General features: G+C 30.0%; 1 protein-coding gene and 1 pseudogene across 1 annotated transcript; both read right to left on the bottom strand.

Moving 5' to 3' along the window:
* Positions 1 to 48: 48 nt before the first annotated feature.
* On the bottom strand, positions 49 to 6,051 carry LOC113380720 (annotated as a pseudogene).
* A 958-nt stretch (positions 6,052 to 7,009) lies between these two features.
* Positions 7,010 to 9,001, bottom strand: LOC113380728 (zinc finger protein 239-like). The gene is made up of 2 exons (XM_026619863.1): positions 8,869 to 9,001; positions 7,010 to 8,800 (listed from the first exon to the last, which is right to left on the bottom strand). Exon 2 carries the CDS (start codon positions 8,768 to 8,770, stop codon positions 7,010 to 7,012), a length of 1,761 nt encoding a protein of 586 aa, XP_026475648.1. The 5' UTR covers positions 8,771 to 8,800; positions 8,869 to 9,001.
* Positions 9,002 to 23,494: the final 14,493 nt, after the last annotated feature.

The following is a 23,494-nucleotide window of genomic DNA, read 5'->3' on the forward strand; positions in this document are numbered from 1 at the left end:
AAAATATTATCTCAACAAAGTTTCTCAAATATTTTCAATAAAAAAAATTCAAACACTGTGAACAAATAAGAATCTGAAAGAATTTCCTAACCTTCTTCCTTTTTCTTTATGATAACAGACATTGGGATATAATCCCATACACATCAATGCCATTATCATATCCAAATTAGGATTTGGTCCAACAGCATTATGACGCTCATGGCACATACTTTCCTCTGGAAAACCTAGAACATGATGAATAAGTATAATTCAGTAAAATAATTTCGCCCAAAATTGTAAGTAGTTTATCTTACCAACAGATGAAAGCAACTCCCAATAATTGACTCTTCGCTTCCCATGTGATGCGCATAGTTGGTTGGGATAAACCTTTCCATTCGCAAAAGTTTTGTTCAGCCTCTGGACCTTTTTCTGAAGCGTCATGCCACAATCTAAAATGTAATAGATATATTGAATGCTTAATTTAAATATAACTCCATATTAAATAATTTACATATTAAAATTTTATGTTTAATACCTGAAAAGCATTCAGCATTGCCACATGATCTGAATGCCGATCACCAGCTAAAGCCCTTTGATGATTGGCAAGTCTACGTCTTCCATCATCCATTGCAAAAATTTCAGGAAAAGTGCTTGAATTGGCAGCCATGGTTGCTAATGCATCTCCGTGTTGGAAAATTACCCCCAATACCATCATTTTTCCAAGTCTTGGTTCTGAAATTAAAAAAGAAAGAAAAATTAGAATTAAATTATAAAACAAGAATGTAGCATAAACTGATTTTTATTATCTTACCTATAGGTAGTTTAGCAAGAATTTTCCCAAAGGTGTAAGTTCATTGTTCTTATCCAAACATTTCATATCACGCAACAACACCTCTGCTTCTATGACTGCATCTAATGGCGGTGGTTCAATAGCCTTGCTTAAAAATTTGCCAATTGGCCCCAGGCGAATAACTGTAATATGTTTACAGTGAGTTCTCAATAAGTGATAAAACATTATAAATAGTGTTCTTAAAGTTAAATGAATCTGCTAATCTGACCTTTATTGTCAGGGCCAATCATGAAGTGGAGTTCTGAACATTTCTGGAAGCATGTGCTCATCTAAAGCCTTATGTCTAGCTTTTGAGCAGAGTGTAAAGCACATTCCTGGACGACACGGCCAGCTCTACCTTTTCCTAAAATTTTAAATCATAAGATATACTGCCTTGAAAAATTAAGTATTGAATATTTGGTGGATATATTTACTTTGCTCCAAATTTGTTCTAGAAGCCCAAACAGTTGCATAACTTGTCATGTTATTATGAGAAGTAAACAGCTTCATCTTTGCTCGACATGAATCTATCACATACACCACATCATTAATAGTAATTGAGGTTTCTGCTATGTTTGTTGACAAAATTATCTGCAAATTAAGAATTGAGTTTCAGAATCATTCAAAATGCTTCTGTAATATAAGCTTAAATATAATTTAAACTTACCTTTCTACAGTTTGTTGGAACATTTAAAAATACTCTTCTTTGATCTTCTCTTGTAAGCTGAGAGTGCAAGGGCAGAATCACATACTTAGGTGTACCAAATATTGGATGAGACTGCAGAAACTTCAACATAGCAAAGATCAAATTCCACCCAGGTAAGAAAACTAAGACTGCACCAGGTTCTTTGTCTGATATATACTTCAAAATGGCTTCGACCAATTCGAAACTTAACCTAAAGAGATAAGTCAGACTTTTTAGCATCTTATAAACAAATAATATATATCTGGAATAAGACAGAACAGTTTAGAAAAAATAACATACCTCTCTTTCTTCTGATATCTGAGCCTAGAGTTCTTAACTGAGGTCCATATAAAGGATCAATAACTTTGTTTGAGATCTTGATCTTGATCTTCAGGTGCAATAGTTCCTTCTTCTTCTTCTCCTGGTCCTTTGCTTTTGTTCTCTTACGCGATCAGCACTAGGAATGAAGCTAGTCGCTTGAATACAATCTTCCAAGAAAAGTTGTTGGATGGGATGTGTACGTCCTGAAGAAATACAAAGCATATACAAAGCATATGAACCTTCATTATGCAGGTACATCATAACATTATGTAAAATATTCATAAAAACACACCTGGAACTTCAATAACTGGACAATCAGCAAAGTATTTAGAAAACAGTGTAGTGTCAATTGTGGCCGACATCAGAATCAAACGTAGATCTGGATAAGTGTGAATCATATCACGCAAAACAACCATAGCAAAGTCACTGAAATATTAAAATAGTTTGAATAATAAAATCGAAATTAGTGCTTATAATAATTATTCAAAAAAATGTATTAGGTTTATTGAGAATCATCAAACAACTTATAATATCTGTAATCATATAAATTAAATTACTTTGTTTATCAAATTTCATTTCATCTATTTTGGATTCTAAAAATATATTTTAATTAAGTGTGGACCTCAACACTGATTAGACATATATTCTGATTAGAATCGCTCAAGCTCGCAGCAAAATTCTAAAATTTGATGATATTTTATAATTCAAATGCTTAGCATAGGCCTATAATATGTTAGTATGTTATTTCAGACAACAAAATCTATCATATTACAAAGTTACATCAATCATCAATGAAGAAACGTCACGATCTTTACCACAATTTGGTCTCATTGAATTCAGAAAGACTTGAAAAGCCGAGAAACCAAAATTAACAAATCAGATTTTTACACAAAAACAAACTTCTCCTTCTTCTTCAAGAAGTTAATTATATATAATGTGTATCTCGCATAAGAATTTGTCATTTCTTACCTATTAACATCTCTTTCATGAATCTCATCAATTATAACATGACTGACTCCCCTAAGACCGGATTCTAGCTTTCGCAACAAGACACCAACTGTGCAGAACAATATGGAACCATATGCTCTAGGCAGTACAGACTCAAATCTCACGGAATAACCACAACTTTCTCCTAGATCTTCAGCTCTTTCATTAGCTATACGTTCGGCAACAGATATAGCAGAGATTCTGCGTGGTTGTGTAACTGCAATGTTACAAAGAGCTCCTGAACCAGAAGCAATGTAATCATCCAGAATAAATTGGCACACCTAAATAAATTTTCATAAAGATATTAATAAATTAACTAATAAATATAATAATTAAACAATTTGAAAAATGTCCCAAATTCTTATAGATAATGAATGATGCATGTATGTTACATCTAAATTTACAGAATGCTAACCTGAGTAGTTTTACCACATCCAGTATTTCCACGAATTAATATTACAGGGTGCTCATTGATTGCTTCCATAATTTGCCCTTTCATGCTATATACAGGCAGCTGCTCTCTTTCCTTAATGCTTTTCTGTAAATCAGTGTTATTCTGTAATCGATCTCTATGATGATGTAATAATTGATCACTCAGCTCGTCTAAAGAAGCATTTGCCAAGGGACCTTCATCTGAAAATGAATTTGTGATTAGGCAAAGCATAATCATGAAATATTTGAAGAAAAGTTATTTACCTATGTTACACCCAGTCCAGGGATTCCAATTAGGCTGTGGTGGTGACCAAGGTACAACACCAGCTGCTTGTGGTGCACTGTCTTCAAAAGCATTCAGGATATGTTCGGACAGCAAGGATATTGGTGCTGAAATTTGTTTTACTTTTCATTAATACCTATCCTACCGTATGTGAACATTAAAATTGAAGAGCATAGGAATATATATATTTATATATATTACTCCAGTTTTTTTTTTTTTTTAATTTATACCTGCTTTATCATTTTCAGTACGTTCAATTTTTCCTGGCGTAATATTCAACTTGTCTAAGCATTCCCTAATTCTATTGTGAAGATCTGGACTTATCTTGACAGGAAACTTAGGAACTTGATTTTCTTTTGATTTATCTTTTTTTAAAGTTCCAGAGTATGGTTCAATAACGCCCAAATGAAAAAGCTGTCTCACTAATGACAAGGCACAACTCTTGCTTGCGGTCAGTTTGTTAGAACCTGTTTCTCTGCCTAAAATTTTGAAATAATACGTCTAAGTATCAATATCAAAGCTTTTGATATTCTTATTGAGAAGAAGTATAAATAGTATTTAGGTTTCAGTAGTATCTTTACTCTATTTATGTATAAAAGCTATAAATGAAATTGAAAATTAATCATTTGAAGCATCAAGTAACTTACCAGTAATAGATCTTTTTAACTGTCTAACGAATATAGTCATCTCAGCACAGAAACTCCTAATTGTCGTGAAAATATAAAAACGTGATTATTTTAACTTGAAAATTTAATATAATACACATTAGCAATAAAATAATGTTTTAAATCATGAAAAAATAAAACCTTGTACTAAAAAGTGTTAATAGGTTCTATTATTATTATTTTTATTAGCAATTCATTTTTATATTAATCAACATGCATTTTTTTATAATCATTAAAAATTCAATGGCTCAATCTATGTATATTATACAGAAAAAGTTTTATAATCACACATGTTTTCATAATAAACATACCTTATAACAGGCATATTGAATGGGGCCAGAGGAATGAGAAACTTTACCTAAACAGAAGCAAGAACAATGTAACATAGCAATTTTTTGTAAATAATTTGTACAAAACCTATTTCAGAAAGTATTCTATGATTAGATCTGAAACATCTAAACTGCTTCAAACTTAATCATATTTCTCCTCTTAAACACAAAATTAATGCAAATGCAGAATTATCATCAATTATTTTTAAGATCATAATCCTGCATGAGTATCGTAATGTGTGGTATGTTCTCAAATTTTCTGCTATGTTACAAAGTTCGCTCTTTCCACTTTTTGATCATTTAAAAATTTAAAATACGATAAGTGTTAAAAACTAAGATCTTTGTTAGTAAATCATTTTGTTTCAAAATAAAAGCATATCAAAATTAGTATTTGCAATACTATATATTTTAAATATTTATTTAGTTATAATAAAAATATATTTTTGCAAATTGATGTGCCTCCTTAATTCCAAAGCCATTATTTGGACCATTAAAAATTTATGTTTTAATCACTGAGTCCAAAGTTTTAAAAATGATTTATATTGTAATGAAAATATGAAACAAAATTTTACCTTTACTGAGTATTACTTAAACATAAATAATTATAATACCTTGAGTGATCAGACCCCACTGTTGAATATTTATAATCAGCGTTAATCTTATTAACTTGCATAAATTGATGTAATTTAGATTTTGCATTTTCCACAGTCCAATTTCCATGAATCGTAGCATTAACATCAAGATCTTCAGCATCTTCTACAAGTTTCTTGTTCTCAGCATTGCGTCTTTTAAGAAATTCAGGATCCAAGTCATCATTTATTGGGCGATACGCCACACCCAAATCATTTGGACCCAATCCATCCTGTTTTACAAAATCATTATAAATCATGACCATTTTTATTTTTAATTTGCATTTGCATAAACAGAACAATACCTGAAATACATTGTGGAATAGCAATACTACCTGAAATACTTTGTGGGTAGTGCCCTCAGCGGGTGCTGGCTCAGGTTGAGCAGAAGCTTCAATACCCGCATCATCAGGAACTTCCTCAGCTTTTACATGAGCCATTCTTACCAAATAATTTATAAAATCTTTAGAAGCATTGCTCTGAGCATCTTTTTTATTTGTTGAATTTCCAGCTCCAACATAATCAAAAGTTGGAACCCGCACTTCACAGAGAAACCTTTGCCTATGTTTAGGACCTTCAAGCAAAGCCAAATTAATAATGTAAACTGTAACCATTTCTTGTTACATGGCCGGTACTTCAAGACTTGATGTAAGTACAATAAAAAGTTTAAAACATTATTTACCTGTTGGTCTTATTTCAAAATTAGGAGGGTCTAACTTTCTCTTAGCACAAAATTGATGAAGGAAAGATTTTACATCCCCCATCGTTAAATTAGTAAAAACAATGATAAGAAAGTAATTCAATACTTAAAAGAGAATAATAGTAAATGAAAGTTAACTTGGAACTAAGTAGTGTAAATTAGTAAAACACACTATTCGCTGAAGAATATTTCGGAAACGATTGTATCTTATTCACCACTTGTTCACATATAAAATAAATTTATGCCGATCGTCACTAATCATTAACCAACAAACAACAAACCATAGATATCATAGGGATATCATTATTATAGATGATATATTTTTTGTCTGTTGCATAGATACATAAATTGTGGTGGTGATCTTGTGGTGGTAACAACTGCAACTTTTGACTCGGCGCCAAATTTGAAATTAGGTCAGCAAATTTATAATAACAACGTCAAAGTCATCGACGTGTTAAATTTAAGATATTATTCTCAGACTAAATATTGAAATATTAATTATTAACTTACCGAGGGAGAAGTTTATGTTTTCAAAAAACCCGATTCGATAATTTTATGTTTTCTCGACGTTTCAAGCCATTCTGAATCGAATGAAACTAAATTTGGAAAAAGTGTATGTGTATGTGTATGTGAACAGATTTTTTGCCGTAAATCGACGTTTTCTCAAAAACGACTGAACCGATTTCATTGACCGGGCCATTTTCTTGTATTAAAGTGTTAAAAAAAAATTTCCACCATTTTTATAATTGTTTTTGGATGGTAGATACCATTGTCTTATAGATCATACTAAAATATATTAATTTTATTTGAAATTTATTTTATGAAATTAGAAGTTGTTTGCTTGTTTAAACTATAATTAATGTATGGACTATCATCATATATTAATAACGGCAGCTTTTATACCAATATTAGTACACACAAGCAGATTCAGCTACAATATTTATCTCATGTAGAAAAGTTTATGAATTTCACTAATAGCATATTAATTAAAAAAAAAGTCAAACTTTAATGTTTTAATTATATTATTTATTATAAATATTTATATTTATTTTTATTTGATTATAAATTCAAAGTTTCATTAATAACATAAAATGACAATATAACATTTTTAAATTTAAATATTTATTTCTACAATTTTAATTGAATTAAGACAGACAGTCAATGTATAATTTAATTATAATCTTCATTTTCAATCGCGGATAAAGAATCTTCAGGTTTTTTGTGCATTTTAGCATGGTTTCTTAAAACCTGAGCTTGTGTATAACTTTTTCCACAAACTTCACATTTATGTTTTCTTTCGCCTGTATGCGTAATCATATGCTGTTTCAAATGCTTTGAAAGTAAGAACCGTTTATCACATAAACCGCATACAAATTTGCGTATACCGGTGTGTGAGACCATATGATTTTGAAGATTCTTTCTTTCAATGAATGCCATACCACATTCTTCACAAGAGTAAGGCTTCTCCCCAGTATGCCGACGGACATGTACTTTAAGCTTATTTGCATCTGGAAAGCCCTTAGAACAAAATCCACAAACATGCTTATCATAAGGAGTATGTTTGGCTCTTATGTGACTAAATCGAGAAGACCATGTTACAAATTTTCTATCACAATGATTGCAAGCATATTTTAATTCGCCAATATGAGTGGTTTCATGAACCTTCAATGAACTGATAGATTTGTATTTTCTATTGCAGGTTTGGCATTTGTAAGGTCTTAAATCAGAGTGTATTTTTAAATGTTCCTGAAAACAACTGCTTGAGCTAGTGATGAATCCGCATATTGAACACAAACGTTGAGAATGTATAAGGTAATGTCTTCTATGTTCCTCTTTGGTATTAAAATATATATCACATGTACGACATTTGTGCATTTTTTTATTGCTTGGAAGATTTTGTGAATCCTGGCAAATAATGTCAAAACTATTCAAATCAGGAGAACAATCAACAACGCTAACACCATCATCAAACTCTCTACTTTGTTCAAGTTCATTGGTTAAAACTACTACTTTGTCATCTTTACCACATCTATTTATAAAAATAGTTTCAGTTTCCTCTTCATTATTATCAAAAATTCTGGAAAAATCACATTGATCTGGAAGTGATTCTTTAGGATAATTTTCAGCATCATCTTCAAATGATTCAGATGTCATTACTAGTTTATCTTGTTTTACTGTTTCCTGAGAGTCAGTAAATTTCTTAAATTGAGCTTGTCTACTGTGGCATTTATGCCAATGATATTTGTATTGTTTTCTATCAGAAAATGTTAATTGACATCTGGTGCATTTTGGCTTTTGATATTCTTTCAGAAAACTTGAATCTGAATTTTTAAGATGAGCTGAAAAATTATTTGAATTATTATTTGATTCAACATCAATATCTACATCTAATGTGTTATTATTATCTAAAAAAATTGATACTAATTTGTGCTGGATATCAGCTCTGCATTCTGGTTCTTTTGTTATAACTGAATCTTCACAATTTGGTGTTTTTCTACTTGCAGAATAGGGATGATCATCTGTAGATATAGCAACTTCTTGCTCATCATACAATACATCAAAATTATCAGTCCTGTGTTTATTTTCTACTGAATTCAATTCTGTATTTAGTCTATCCATTTCTTCAACAGATTGTCTACATTTTTTCCAAAAACTGTAAGCTTCAACGAGTTCTTTAAAGCAGCTATTACAAAGATGTTTTGGATAGGAATCATCAGCGGCAACTTTGAGAGCAGTGCAAGAAATAAACATATTCAGAACATCATAACCAGGATCGAAGGAAAACCATTCTTGATTGCAAAATAATGGTTGCATGTCTTCATCCTGTGTTAAACAAGCGCGACATGTTGTATTTCCGAGGATAAAAACGGAAAAGTTTGGATGATTTTCAAAAGAATCTTCTTTTGATTCCAAAACTGAATCGTCAGACATGATTTGTAATGTTAATGTATTCTGACGCACCTGAATATAAATTGTGATTGTATAATGAGTTATATTTTAAAAAATACATTTCATGTTTAAGAACAAACCTGTATTATATTTTTATAAATAATATAAATCACGTTGATGGCACTACAATAAAGTTAGGTTATATTTCGTATTTACTATTCCTGTCATTTACTGTTAAGAATCCATAGATAAATAAACATAAATGGATCGCTATCTCAGGCCATTTGAAGTTATCTTCATTTTAATAGAGCGATCTGAAGAAGGCAGCACTTGTACAGTATATAACATAGATAAACACGTATAAATAGATCGCTATGTCTGGCGATTTGTCGTTACATAAATTGAAAAACGCAACTTTGATTATATATGGCAGCACATGTGCATTTTGTAAATTTACTACTGGTATTACTTCTACATTTGTACATATAATCAATACAGCAAAAAAATCTGAAAAAAATTTAATATTGGAAATAAGAACAAAACATACGAAATACAAAATATATTTTCAAAAATATCACAGATATATTTTTGAAGAATTATAAACTAAACAAAAATAACTGACTAATATTAATAAAAGTTTATTACATATTTTTAAAGTACTACAAATTAAAAGGAAATAACAAATATTAATTACTTAATGACTAATAAAAATATATTAATAACTTAAAAACTAAGAAGAGAAGAGCACACTTCAGTCGAGATTTATTAAAGTCGAATCAGAGCAACTTCGATTTTTGGCCGAAAAATTTTCCAATGGTCTCCCATTGCGAGAATTGTCGATTTTGTCAGATTGCTATAAAATAAAAACTAGTAGTCGGAGGCGTCTGAAAATTCAGTGGCGATTTGTTAAATTCATAATATATGTAATTTTTGAATATAAGTCGAATCAGAGCAACTTTGATTTTTAACCAAAAAATTTCTCGATGGTCCCCCATTGCGAGAATTGTCGATTTTGTCAGATTGCTATAAAATAAAAACTAGTAGTCGGATGGGTCTAAAAATTCAGTGGCGATTTATTAAAGTCATAATATATGTACTTTTTGAATATAAGTTGAATCAGAGCAACTTCGATTTTTACCCGAAAAATTTCCCAATGGTCCCCCATTGCGAGAATTGTCGATTTTGTCAGATTGCTATAAAATAAAAACTAGTAGTCAGAGGGGTCTGAAAATTCAGTGGCAATTTATTAAAGTCATAATTATGTACTTTTTGAATATAGGTTGAATCAGAGCAACTTCGATTTTTACCCGAAAAATTTCCCAATGGTCCCCCATTGCGAGAATTGTCTATTTTGTCAGATTGCTATAAAATAAAAACTAGTAGTCGGAGGCGTCTGAAAATTCAGTGGCGATTTATTAAAGTCATAATATATGTACTTTTTGAATATAAGTCAAATCAGAATCAAAAAATTTCTCAATGGTCCTCTATTGCGAGAATTGTCGATTTTGTCAGATTGCTATAAAATAAAAACTAGTAGTCGAAGGGGTCTAAAAATTCAGTGGCAATTTATTAAGGGGGTCTTCCTATGTGATGAGTTGAAAAAATTGTTTTTTTTTTATTTCATATTTCGGTAGATTATACCTTTAAAAATAACATATTAAAATTTCAAATCGATATCTCAAATAGTTTTTGAGTTACAGCCATTTAAAAAGTATACATATAGTATATAGTACAACGATCATTTTATCTTTAAACGCGTTTTTCTCAAAACTGTGTTTTTCAAACTTGTCTCCATTGTATCTCAGAAACGGCTGGACCGAATTACTTGAAATTTACAGGGCACATTCAATATATTTAAACGCATGGAATAAAATATTATCAATCAAAAATTTCAGAACTTCAGAAACCCGCCTAATTTGCAACTTTTATTTCAAATGTCTATAAAACATCCATTTTTTTTTGTATTCATTTGATTGTAGTTCATTCCGTGCTTTTAAGCCTACAAATTAAAACGCCGTTTATTTTTTTTTTGGTCAGATAAGCCGATCAGCCGGAATCGTGGAGACAGTGCGAGCTCTTTTTTTTTAGGGGGGGGGGTGTTTAGAGCGCTGTAACTCTACTTGGACTAAATTTTTTTAGCTGAAATTTTATATATAAATATAAATATAAGTCAAATCAGAGCAACTTCGATTTTTACCCAAAAAATTTCTCAATGGTCCCCCATTGCGATTGATTTTGTCAGATTGCTATAAAATATAAACTAGTAGTCGGAGGCGTCTGAAAATTCAGTGGCGATTTATTAAAGTCATAATATATGTACTTTTTGAATATAAGTCGAATCAGAGCAACTTCGATTTTCGGCCGAAAAATTTCCCAATGGTCCCCCATTGCGAGAATTGTCGAACCGATGGCGAACCGATCATATGATATTTGAAGTATGCTTTTAATTACATTATTGTTTCTAAATATTATTTATTTATATATTTATTATTATAAATATATAATTTATAATTAATCATTTATATAAATTTGTATAATGGTTGGCACTATTAAATGCGCGCATCACGAGTATTGCCGTATTACTAATAAACATTATTCAAAATTGTTATGATGTATTTATTTTTACTTTGTACAGTAGCAAATAAGTTTTACTTCAATTGCGTGTGATCCTTACACGCACTCTTTTTTTTCTAGCAAAGCTAAATTTTCATGAAAAAAGACAAACATATAAAAAACAATATTTTACACTTCTCTATTTAATGAATTGATATTGGAAGATGTTGTAAAATATTCAATTTAGAACATTTTATGTATTTTGGTTGTATTTGGTATTATTTCTTACCTTTTTTCTTGATTTTTTTTGTGTTTAAATTGTAAATATAATATTTTTAAAATAATAAATTACTAACCAAAAATGATTCTACATAAAATCATTCCCAAATTTATAATTTAGGGCTAAATTTGCCTAAATATAGAGACCAAATAGCCTTTACTGAATTTTGATTAAAGTATACCAATTGTTGTACGGTCAATAATGTACTAGAAACTATTGTAGATTATTCAATTTTGAACAATTTTGATATGTGGCTACAATTTTCTAATTTATAAATCTTTATGTTGAGTGCCTGCTATAGATGTTTAGGCTTAGATTTCAAAATTTTAATGTTTCAGAAAATTGTTAATGTTTGCACAAATTATATGTATATATTTTTTCTTAACTCCAAATCCTAAAATTACTTCATTGTGCTATTTTATTCATTAAGCGTATTTTACATAGTTTACATAGTGTCTTTATCAGTGAACAGTTCATAGTATATTTAAGCTAATATATTTTTTGTTACTGTATGAGTTCATAAAGGTTATAACACATATGTTTTATGCATTATTTTAAAGTTATATATAAAATGTAATTAACAAATGCATGTATTGTAACTCGAACCAATTATGTGTGTATATATATATATATATATACTATATATATATATATTTATATATTTATATATATTTAGTGGGTGTGTTGCCAAGGTACGCATGTTCCTTTTGAAATATTACCGAACTGTGCAGTTTGCAGAATCTGCAACCACCAGAGTTTAGCGCCGCCTCCAACACTGCTTCTAAAATTGTCAAGAATTTCCTTCAGGACATATTTTTCAGAATTTCAGTAATATAGTAATGGGCCAAAAATCGAAAATGAAAACGTTTGCATATCTTCACGTTTTGAAGGTTTCTGAACATTTTGGTATACCTCAGAAAAAATCGCTGTGTGTGTATGTATTTTGTGTGTCCACATTTTCGGTCGCACGCATGAACCGATTAGAATGGTTCAAAGAACATTCGATTCCTATTGTTAGGAAGATGTGCTGATTAGTTTTTGGCAGAGGGAGGTCCAGCCGTTTCGGAGATACGGATCAAAGAGTGCAGAAAATAGAAATCGAGTTTTTGAGAGAACCAAGCATCCGATTTGAATGATCAAAAAAACATTCAATTTGTAATTGTTGGGAAAAGTGGTGATTAGTTTCTGGCAAAGGCAGGTCCAGCCGTTTTGGGGATAACGAGCTAATTATACAGAAAATGGCAGATTCAACATCATGAATCTAAGTCTAATTCTAAGAAAAACATTCTAATTATTTATCCAACTACAAAATATCCTAATAGTACGTAATAAAATATCACTAATGAAAGTACATTGATTCGTTTCGATCATTTTTCGAAATCATTTTTTATTATAAATAAATTATTTGAAACCATTTTTTATTATAAATAAAATTATTAAAAATTAAGTAATTAATAATTTTCACTAAAGACATAGAACTCTACAACAACTCTAAGTTCCAAATAACACTTTATTATACAAGTTAATAAATATAATCCTGATGCGGCTAGGTCGAATAGAATTTTTAAACCATTCGATTAATATGAATGAGGTTATATATGGAAATGGTAGTGTAGGGATTGTTTTGTTTGTATATTCAGATATTTGAATTCGAGAAATGGAATCAATTCTCAAACAAAATAGAGAATTCGAGACACGCAAACGTGGTCTGAATATGAATATATGGATTTCTAAGATATGGCAAATCTAATAATATCAGAGTATATATATATATATATATATATATACAGGGCCGGTCCTGCCTTGCATGCGATGCATGCAAAAAATGCGGGCGCACGCCTTAGGGGGCGCCAAAACGAGTTTCGGAAATTAAATTTATAATATAATATTTATATTTTTTATATAAAATCCAGAATTATTTGTATAAAATCTAGTATACATAATAAATTATAATAAACAATCTAACTTAATCAGGGATACGAAGACACTAACAATTAACCAATTGCTTAATCTACCTATTCAATTTTTCTAGTGTTCAATCCCATAAGCTCAAACCTGCGAAAGATTAAATTAACTATTGGGCATTATTGACGAAAAATTGCGAGCTGATTTAATTAAAACAGAACTTGTTAAAAAATATAAACAAATTATAATCGGGAAAATAAAAAATGGGTTTCGCTTCTGATGAATTTTGAATGTTGAAGACATGCGTGGTTAGGGTTATCGAAATAGATCAAATACGAAAAACGAAAGCCAATTTTAAGAAATAATAAAGCTACTGCTTGAAAATATGCTTCGTCTCATAGGTCGTAAATTGATCAAAAAAATCTTTAATTACCAAGTTATAATTATCATCGTTTTCTGTAGATTTAACAAATGTTGTAATAAATGCATCGCAAATATACTTCGTCTTATAGGTCGTAAATTGACCAAGAAAATCTTTAATAATCAAGTTATAATTGTCATCGTTTTCTGCAAATTTAACAAATAATAAAGCTACTGTCTCGAAAATATACTTTGTCTCAGAGGTCGTGAATTGAACAATTTGTTAATAATCAAATTATAATTATCATCTTTATCTTCAATTTTAACAAATAATGAAACTACTGCCTCGAAAATATACTTCGTGTCATAGGTCGTGTATTGACCAAGAAAAACTTTAATAATCAAGTTATAATTGTCATCGTTTGCTCCAGTTTTAACAAATAATAAGATACTGCCTCGAAAATATACTTTGTCTCATGGGTCATGAATTGATCAAGAAAATTTTTAATAATCAAGTACTTAGGAACAAAAATCTTTAAGATTTTTTTATACATAATTTAATTATTTACTATGCAGAAATAATACAGATACAAATATAATTTGTTTGTTTCTGTACAGTTAAGGAAATATGTAATTTCTTTGCATCTTTTACTAATTTTGGACAATTCTTCAAAAATACGTTAAAAGTTTAACTTTAAAACAACAATCTGATACTTTGAATCTGATGGGAAAGTAAAGCTGAATACAATTCGGCTCTTACGATACCAATAAGGAGAAGTTTACGATGCAATTTTGGATATTGTAAATAATGAAATAATAAATTAAAATAAAATTTAATTTGAAACATAAAATACGAATGTTATGTTTATGAAATAAAGACTATTCTTTTTTTGCTCTTTTGGCTTGATTTGCTATAGAATAAATCGCATAATAAGTAAGTTAAATGTTTCAAACCCAAATATTAATATTGCACATACGTTAAAAATAATTGAAAATTTAAAAACATAATCATAAACATAATCAACTCGCGAATCGCCTCGATTTTCTAAATAAATTTGAAATCAATGTATTTTATACATATATATTTTAGATTACATCTAAATTTTTGTGTATTAAATCTAGAATGATTAAAAATTAATTTTAAAAAATAAAGTAAATGTTTATATAATTTTAATGAACAACTGATAAAACAGTTAAAATTATTGGGGGGGGGGCGCTAGAACAAATCTTGCATGCGGGCGCTGAGGACCCCAGGACCGGCCCTGTATATATATATATATTCTGATGTCACGTGCATTCACCCAAAGATTCGCTGAATCCTATAATATTATTTTATATAAAAAATCTTTATGCGGTTACCTCAAATTAACCCGTTTCGAAATTTCTTTGTCAATTTTGAGCGATGATTTTGTTCCTTGTTATATGAAAGAGTTCAAATCTGCGATTTCATCCCCCATCGATCAAAAAAATCAAATAGAAAAAATGATGGATGTGCCGAAATATTAATTGACTAGGACGAAAAATCTGCAGCTTGATTTGGAGAAAGTTACTTCGGTCCTAACTGTTAATAAAATATTAGTGATGTTGAAAAATATTTATAAACAGGAATTGAAATTCAAAAAAAGCTTTAGAATATTTTGATATGATCATTTTTAACAGTAAAAATTTGAACAATATTTTAGAAATACAATTTTTAAACAAAAAATACAAGAGCCTTACTGAAGCAAACATTAAATATTTTTTTTATAATTTACAAATCATTAATATGAATAAACAAGAAGTTCAGACACTATTGAGTGATTAAAATTTGCTGAAAAGTACAAATTTTAGGACCTGAAATATTTTTATTTAAGGAAAGTATCTAGAGAATATATTACATCTACTTCTGTAACTTTATCAAAGATACAACTTAAATTTAATTGCTCTCTAATAAGTCTAGCGAAATGTCAGTCATGTGTGTCTGACACTAAGAAATTCTATATGAGCCATGTCAGATACATAGGACTGACGTGCAATAAAAGTTTCAATATAAGGTAATGAAAGTCATGAATATGTTGCATAAAAATATGTGTTCCATTAATTTCGTCGATTTTTTTTTCTTTGATACATTTTCAACTAAATTATCTAATAAAGTTACTATGTGAAAATTTTATCAGATCTGATATTATAGTGGCGATTAAAGGTTATCACAAAAAATACCAAAAAATTGTTCTGATGATATCCGTGCAAGTTTTCAAAATATGACCGTCGGCCAGTCGTCGGCTATAGAATTTATTTTTAACTCCCGTAGGGTAGTTATAGTAATAGGCCGAAAATCGAAAATGAAAATTTTTGCATTTTGGCATACCTCAGAAAAAATGGATGTGTGTGTATGTTTAGTATGTCCGCATTTTTTCGTCAACGTTTTCGGGCGCACGGATCACCCGATTTGAATGGTTTAAAAAACATTCGATTCCTATTAGTGGGGAGATGTGCTGATTAGTTTTTGGCAAAGGCAGGTCCAACTGTTACGGAGATACAGAGCGAAGAGTGCAGAAAATATAAATCGAGTTTTTGAGAGAACGGGGCATATGATTTGAATGAACCAAAAACATTCAATTTGTAATGACGGGTGGAAGTGGTGATCAGATTTTGGCAAAGGCAGGTCCAGCCATTTCAAAGATACAGAGCTAAATGTGCAAAAAATGGCCATTTTTGAGAGAACTATGCATACGATTTGAATGATTTAAACAAACAAAAATGTTTGTATATCAAAAATAATTCAGATTTATATTTTAAATCTGGTTCTAAAAATTCTAAAGATCACTTATATAGTCTAAATAAATAATTAAGACTTTGGAATTTAGTTTATATAATTCTTAAAGTTATAATTACATATTTATAATAATCTATTTGAAAACATTTAATATTCCTCAAACATTTTGTTATGGTAAGGGAAGTTACAGCAATTTGCCTTAAGGCACGATGTCATACACCACAAATTATTGTTAAAATTTTTGTCACATAATACGACGTGTACTACGTTTACTTAAATTCCAAAGTTGCAGATATAAAAATCAAGTCTTAATAAATTAAAACTAAAATTAGTTTTGTAGTACATAACCTCAAATTTGAGCAATATATATATACACACACACACACGCGCGCACACACACATATATATATATATATATATATATATATATATACATTTCTCCCTCAGAATGTTTGTCATTCTGCTTTCATTCGCAACAACGTGCGGGTATCTCCCTCCGGGGTCACCAATTGCAGATTCGCAACCTTTTTGCAAAAATTTAACTAAAACCTAAAACCAACCTAATAAAGTATACCTATTTGATTTTGAGCATTTATTCTAGTATATATATAAATAGAGTTCAATTTATGTAAATGATATAAAAACCCAGCATACGTACGATGATCTATTTTTACAAGTAGTTTTGTCTAATTTGGAGTAACTCGAGTTGATGTTGTAGTGCTCTATGTTATGAGACAACATTACAGATCATTTAATTTTTTCATAGTTGCCAAATATTTCATTTATATCAGACAAACTATTTAAAAGTTACAAATGAAATTTGAGGCACGATTTAATTTGTATTATCAATTTGCAAACTTTTATTGAAACCTATAGTATGAAAGAAGTAGTTAAGCTTTTCAATTTAATTGCATTAATAGGAAATGTGAGTTTATAGAAATGCATGATTATATGAATACACGTAATATATGTATAAAGATTTGTAGAAATTGTAGTTTATGGTCTGTAAAAAAACTACCAACGCAAAAAAGAATTTTGGCATAAATACTGATACATTTCCGTTGACCTCCTGATAGAGACGTCATAAGAATTATGGTAATGGCTGGTTACACATTTTTCCTTTCTACTTTAAAATAGTATAATTAAAAAATTCTATACTTAGCTTTTTATGAGGTAATGATGTTAGACCTTCTTACACACCGACTTTTAAGCCCCGCTCTACCCTATACCAAGCTGATGTATGATATAATAATATTATACATCATTTAATTTCATACAAAATTTTCCAAAAATACCTTTATATCAGTTTTAAAGTTACAAAATATAATGTCCACAGACGATTAGTTATTTTTTCCTTTGCAGGTTTTCCTACTCTGTTTGGGGATTAAGGGCTGTGCGGGGGCGTGCAAAACATGAAAGATATTTTGGATGTTGTGTATTCGGCAGGGGTGTGCACAAGAGGTAATTGCATTATTACAACTTGTCCTGATTCAAACGAAAAGTTTCCACCGAGCCGTTCCGATAATTCACTTTTATATATTGTCGATACGGCGGAGAAATCGGATTTCGGATATATATATATATATATATATATATATATATATATATATATACTAAAAAGCCATATAGCTATTGTACTTATGTATAGTCCACTTAAAACTGCATCAGCCAGGGCGAGTGGCGAGGACATTTTTTGTTGTTCCCTGTTTTCTTATTGCATTTGTCTCATCAGTAGCATCCAGGAAATTATTTCTCGCATCACGGTTTAGTTTTCGTGTGAGAAATTCAGTTCATTTTTTTCTTTCTTTTTTTTTGCTGATCAGTGAGTACCAATTATTAATCGTTTGCTCTCGAGTAGACTGCCTTTTCTTATACTGAATTTTCTCAAACCGCAGACCTGCCTTCTGATTTGTGTCTGTATGTTGCGTCTGTGTATTTATATTTCTCCGTCTGTCTATTCATGCCCAAAAATCGTAATTGAATGAACTGTCCCCGAGGTCTATGAATAGATACGCTGCCGCCACGGAGCACCCTATATTTACGAGGGCGAAGTTGAATACAATGGCCCATCAAATGTGTAAATACGGAACCCCCAAAGGGCTCCCCGACAATTACACGCTTGCGATACAAAAATTATGCACCAGGGCGGCCAACACACCGATATATATATATATATATATATATATATATATAATATATAGGAAAATAGATAATTAATCAGAGAATATATTACGTATCTATTTATTATATCTACTGTAGCTTTTAAACGGCGTGATTAATATATATGAAATATTTGGTGAAATTATACAAAACTAGTTGGTATTGGTATTTTCCCTAGAAGCAAGTTACATGAACTTCCCAATATGTGTAAATAAGCAATAAAAAATAAATTAATTCATGAGTGATTAGAAATATTCCGAAGGGATTTATTACACATAATTGAAAACGAACGAACATAAACTCGGAGTATTTTCTAAAAGGAAATTTTCAAAAATCAATAATTTTTATAATTGTTAGGACCAGTTTTCTTAGGACTTCAATGCTTTACCATGACCAAGTACTCTATCGTTATACCAAGTAAATTTCAACAAATGTCAAAAAACGACTCATTTTCTCAAACTTTGGTAAATTTTTAAAATTAAACTACTTGTCGTAAGGCCGTAATATTTATTTAAGTTCTATAAGACCATAATATATATCGCCAAAAAAAGTTCCATAAAAATCGGCTTAAATTTTTTTTCAACAGTTAATTACAAGAAAACGGCTCGGTAGATTTTCATCTAAAACTGAACAGTTTTTGATTTTTTAAAATCGATTCGGTAATATGAGCTTGAATGTGGACGAAAAGTTTAATGCTTTTTCACAAAACTGAGAAAAGATAATCCACATCAAAATATGTCGATGGGTTTTTAAATTTTTGAAATCGGTTCAGGCGTTTTTGAGCAAACTTCGATCTCAAAGTTTTAAATTTAATAAACGCCAAAAAAACGATACTAATTTTTGCAAACTTTGACGAATTTTTGAAATTAAACTACTTGTCGTAAGATCTATAAGACTATAGTATTTACCGTTAAAAAAAATCATAAAAATCGTCGAAAAAATTTTTTTTAACACTTTATTATTACAAGAATTTGGCCCGGCCGATCTTTACCAAAAACTAATCAGGTCGATTCCCATCCAATATATTTCGAACAGTTTTCTAATTTTCAAAATTGATTCAGAATAGTGATCTAAAACGTGGACAAACATTTTTCACTTTGCTGCGATTTATTTAAGAAACGGCTTGGCTGATTGTCGCGCTAATTGATAAACGCTAGTTCTCATCGAGATACATATAATGGCTTTTAAATTTCTGAAATCGGTCCAGCCGTTTTTGATTAAACGTCGATTTACGGCAAAAAATCGGTTCACTTACACGCACACACATACACACACACACATACTTTGGTTATAAATTTGGTCTCATTCGATTCAGAATGGCTTGAATAGTCGACAAAACATAAAATTAGCGAATAGTATTTTTTGACAAAAACCAACTTCTTTGAGAAGTTAAAAAATCCACATTTATTTTGAAATAATATTTACTTGTTTTTGAAATAATGGTGTCCGCGGACCTTCAAGCCTAGCCTATAAAATCAAATCCTATATGATTTTTTCAATCAAAAACCAAGTTTTGTTAAAAAAAATAATTAAAATACCAGAATTACAATTAACCATTCATAGCCAGACTGTACTTTTTACAAATACCTTATTCATTATCCATTCCTGTGGTAATTCAACCTCAACATATGTATATATCGGCGGCGACGGGGCTCTCCATTGAAATAATCCGCGCAGTGCCGATAGGGCCCCCTGAAAGGGCCGAAAGGGCTGAACTTTAGCACCTACAGTTGTAGTACAAGCTTTGATCTGGTATTTACAAGATTTCGAGGGTGTTAATTTCTTTTATCCAGGGGTTAAAGTTTGGCTCAATGGCATCTGTCTATGTTGAAACAGGCGATTGTTGACACAAATCATTATTTTGTCGGATGCAGAGAAATGCACAACTGGAAATGTTTGATTAATAGTAATACAATTGAATAATACACATTTTAAATATTTTTCATTTATATTGTTAAAATTTGTGTAATAAATATATCTGTAAAATAGCTGAATGTACTGTGTGTATAGTTTGCTAAGTACTATAAAACAATTAAAAAACTAGTGGTGTGTATGGCATCGTGCCTTAAGGCAATTTGCTGGAACTTCCCGTACCGTAACAAAATGCTCGAGGAATATTAAATGTTTTCATATAGATTATCTTATATATAAAAATGGAGCTCTCGATCAAATGATTCGGTAAAACTTGAAAATGGCTAAACCGATTTGGCCAGTCCTAGTCTTGAAAAATTCGTGCCAATCCAGAGATTATCGGAAAGGTGAGATAATGTTTCAAAATCGCGTAGAAACTTTACATTTTTAATTCGAAAATTCTTATTTCTATAAAAAAGAAGCGTAATTTGAATAAAACAGTGGCTAATACGTGAAATGTCAAACGTTTCTGACAAATGATGTTCAATTACTTTTAATAGGATGTTTGCGTGAATATTATTTAATTATGATTAATTTGTAGTAAGTAGTTTTGTTTGAAGTTTTATTTATACATAAAAACGTTATTGAACGGGCCGCAAGTGTTACTAGAAACTCAAAATATAAACTTTTTTGAAATGTTAATATGAAAATGAATTTTTGGCATTGTAGCAATCTTTTTTTTGCAAATCATATTTTTCTCAAATACGGTGCTCTGAAAAATTTCATTTGTATAATTATAAACTCATTGGTATTTATAAAACATTTTCAAGGTAATATTATTTTTTTTTATGTTATTTAAATTCAATACCTAAATTGGGTATCGTTTAAAGAGACATTTTGTCTAATAACATTTTCCCAGCTATAATTTCCCAGAATTTATCTAAAAATAGATAGTAATATATGAAGGTCCGGGGTTAAAAAGATGATTTTGACACCACAGATGTGTCAAAAACCAGTAAAGTTAAGCATTGTTTACCAAAGATATTTGAAAGTAGAGGAAAAACGATGTATAACCAGTTATAACCTTGATTCTTATGACTCTGCTATCGGGAGATAAACGGTAATCTCAAAAATCTATAATAAAAGTATTTTCTTCCATTAGTAGTTTTTTTAGCATTAGTTAAAAATGTATTTATTTTGTAAAATACGTTGAAAATTAAAATAAGACATTAAACATGTTTGCCACCTGGCCGTTCCAAGTTACTCCGTCTATGGGGTAAAAACGTCCAGATATCTAATTTTTTAACAATTTCTACATTTCTACAATAATGAAGTAGCTGGCAGTTTTACTGAACGTATTCAGATAATTGGTCGTTTGAAATGTGTTATTTGTTGCGATATAATTGAAGATGAAACCGTGGTTTCGGAAATACGCAGATGAAAACAGAGGTACTATCGTATCAACGACGAAGCTGAGACTTAACCACGGTAACTTTCTTGCTCATCTGAAAAGGCTGGGAATAATAGTGTCAGAATCATGTCCTTGTGGAGCATCTAATAGATCATCTGAACACATCATACTAGAATGCAGTATATTTGAGGCAAGCAGGGCTAAATTGTTAGAGGAACTGCACTCTATGAAAACGCTGATCAAACCCTTCAAATTGACATCATTATTGCAAAATCTGAATTGTTATCCTTACATAATTAGGTTTGTTAATAATAGTAAAGTTAAGATATAAGTGATTACTATAATATATTTTCTACCTATATATAGTTTATTATGTATGTGGCTAAATTATTATCAGAGGCCAATAAAAGAAATATATATATATATATATATATATATATATACAATAGACGTAATATATAAATAACGTAGTTATACAATAAGTACCTACATATTGTCAATATGTTAAAAAAGTTTAAAGTCGACTAAATTTTAAATTTTTAGTATTTTTAGAATTATATAATTTTTTATTTTGTAATAAAAAATTATTAAATTTTAGTTAATGTAAATAAGTAGTTGTGGCATCAAAAGAATGTGTTACCTTTACACGGTTCATTGCATTTTTGCAATCGCCCAAAAACACTAAAATAGTTCATTATTCTTGCACTTACTCACTCAAACACTACATATTAAACTAATATTTTTTTCTTTTAATAATTGCAAACAATGTTTTTATTATAAATGAATCGTTTACTGGCACTTAACACTTTTTCACACACACTAAATCTACATAATGACGCCATGCGACAAAAGCACGCGAAAAACTTATTGTGCCTTGCTTCCAAATGCAAACTTGTTACTGTGAAGACGACGCCACAACTACTGATTGCAATAAAAAAAATTGCCACCAGGTGGCATGATAGTCAAGAAATACGTTGATGATAGTTTCCTTATGAAAATTTTTTGGAAGAAAGAAAGCAATGTCAAATTGGCCGAGCGGTCTGAATAGTTGGAGTCAAGATGTAGCCTTAATGGCGTCCGCGATCGAATCCCAGAGAAGACTAAAATGGGAAATTGATTTCTTTTATTCCTTGCTCTAAGTATTTGTACGGAAAGTATGAAGATTTTGATGTATATTTGAATCATTTAACATTCCTACACTTAAAAAAAATGAATTATTTACTTTGATATTATTATTCTAACATTTAGACACGGTGCTGATATTATCTATATTAGAATACGTACTCATATATAACAAATATTATATTATAAATATATGTGGAAAATAATATATATACTAATGCTTCTTTATAAATAGTCATAGTAAAAGGTAATAATATATCAAAATCTTGAAATTGTAAATGTGCCAATAAATATAATTAGTTCCAGATTAGGTTGGCATTTGCAAAGACTATTAATATGACCCAGGAACATTTATATGTGACGTGCTTA

Source organism: Ctenocephalides felis, unplaced genomic scaffold (genome assembly GCF_003426905.1).
Source record: "Ctenocephalides felis isolate EL2017-DRISC unplaced genomic scaffold, ASM342690v1 CF-g0.4_SCAFFOLD_00845, whole genome shotgun sequence".
Lineage (NCBI taxonomy): Eukaryota > Metazoa > Arthropoda > Insecta > Siphonaptera > Pulicidae > Ctenocephalides > Ctenocephalides felis.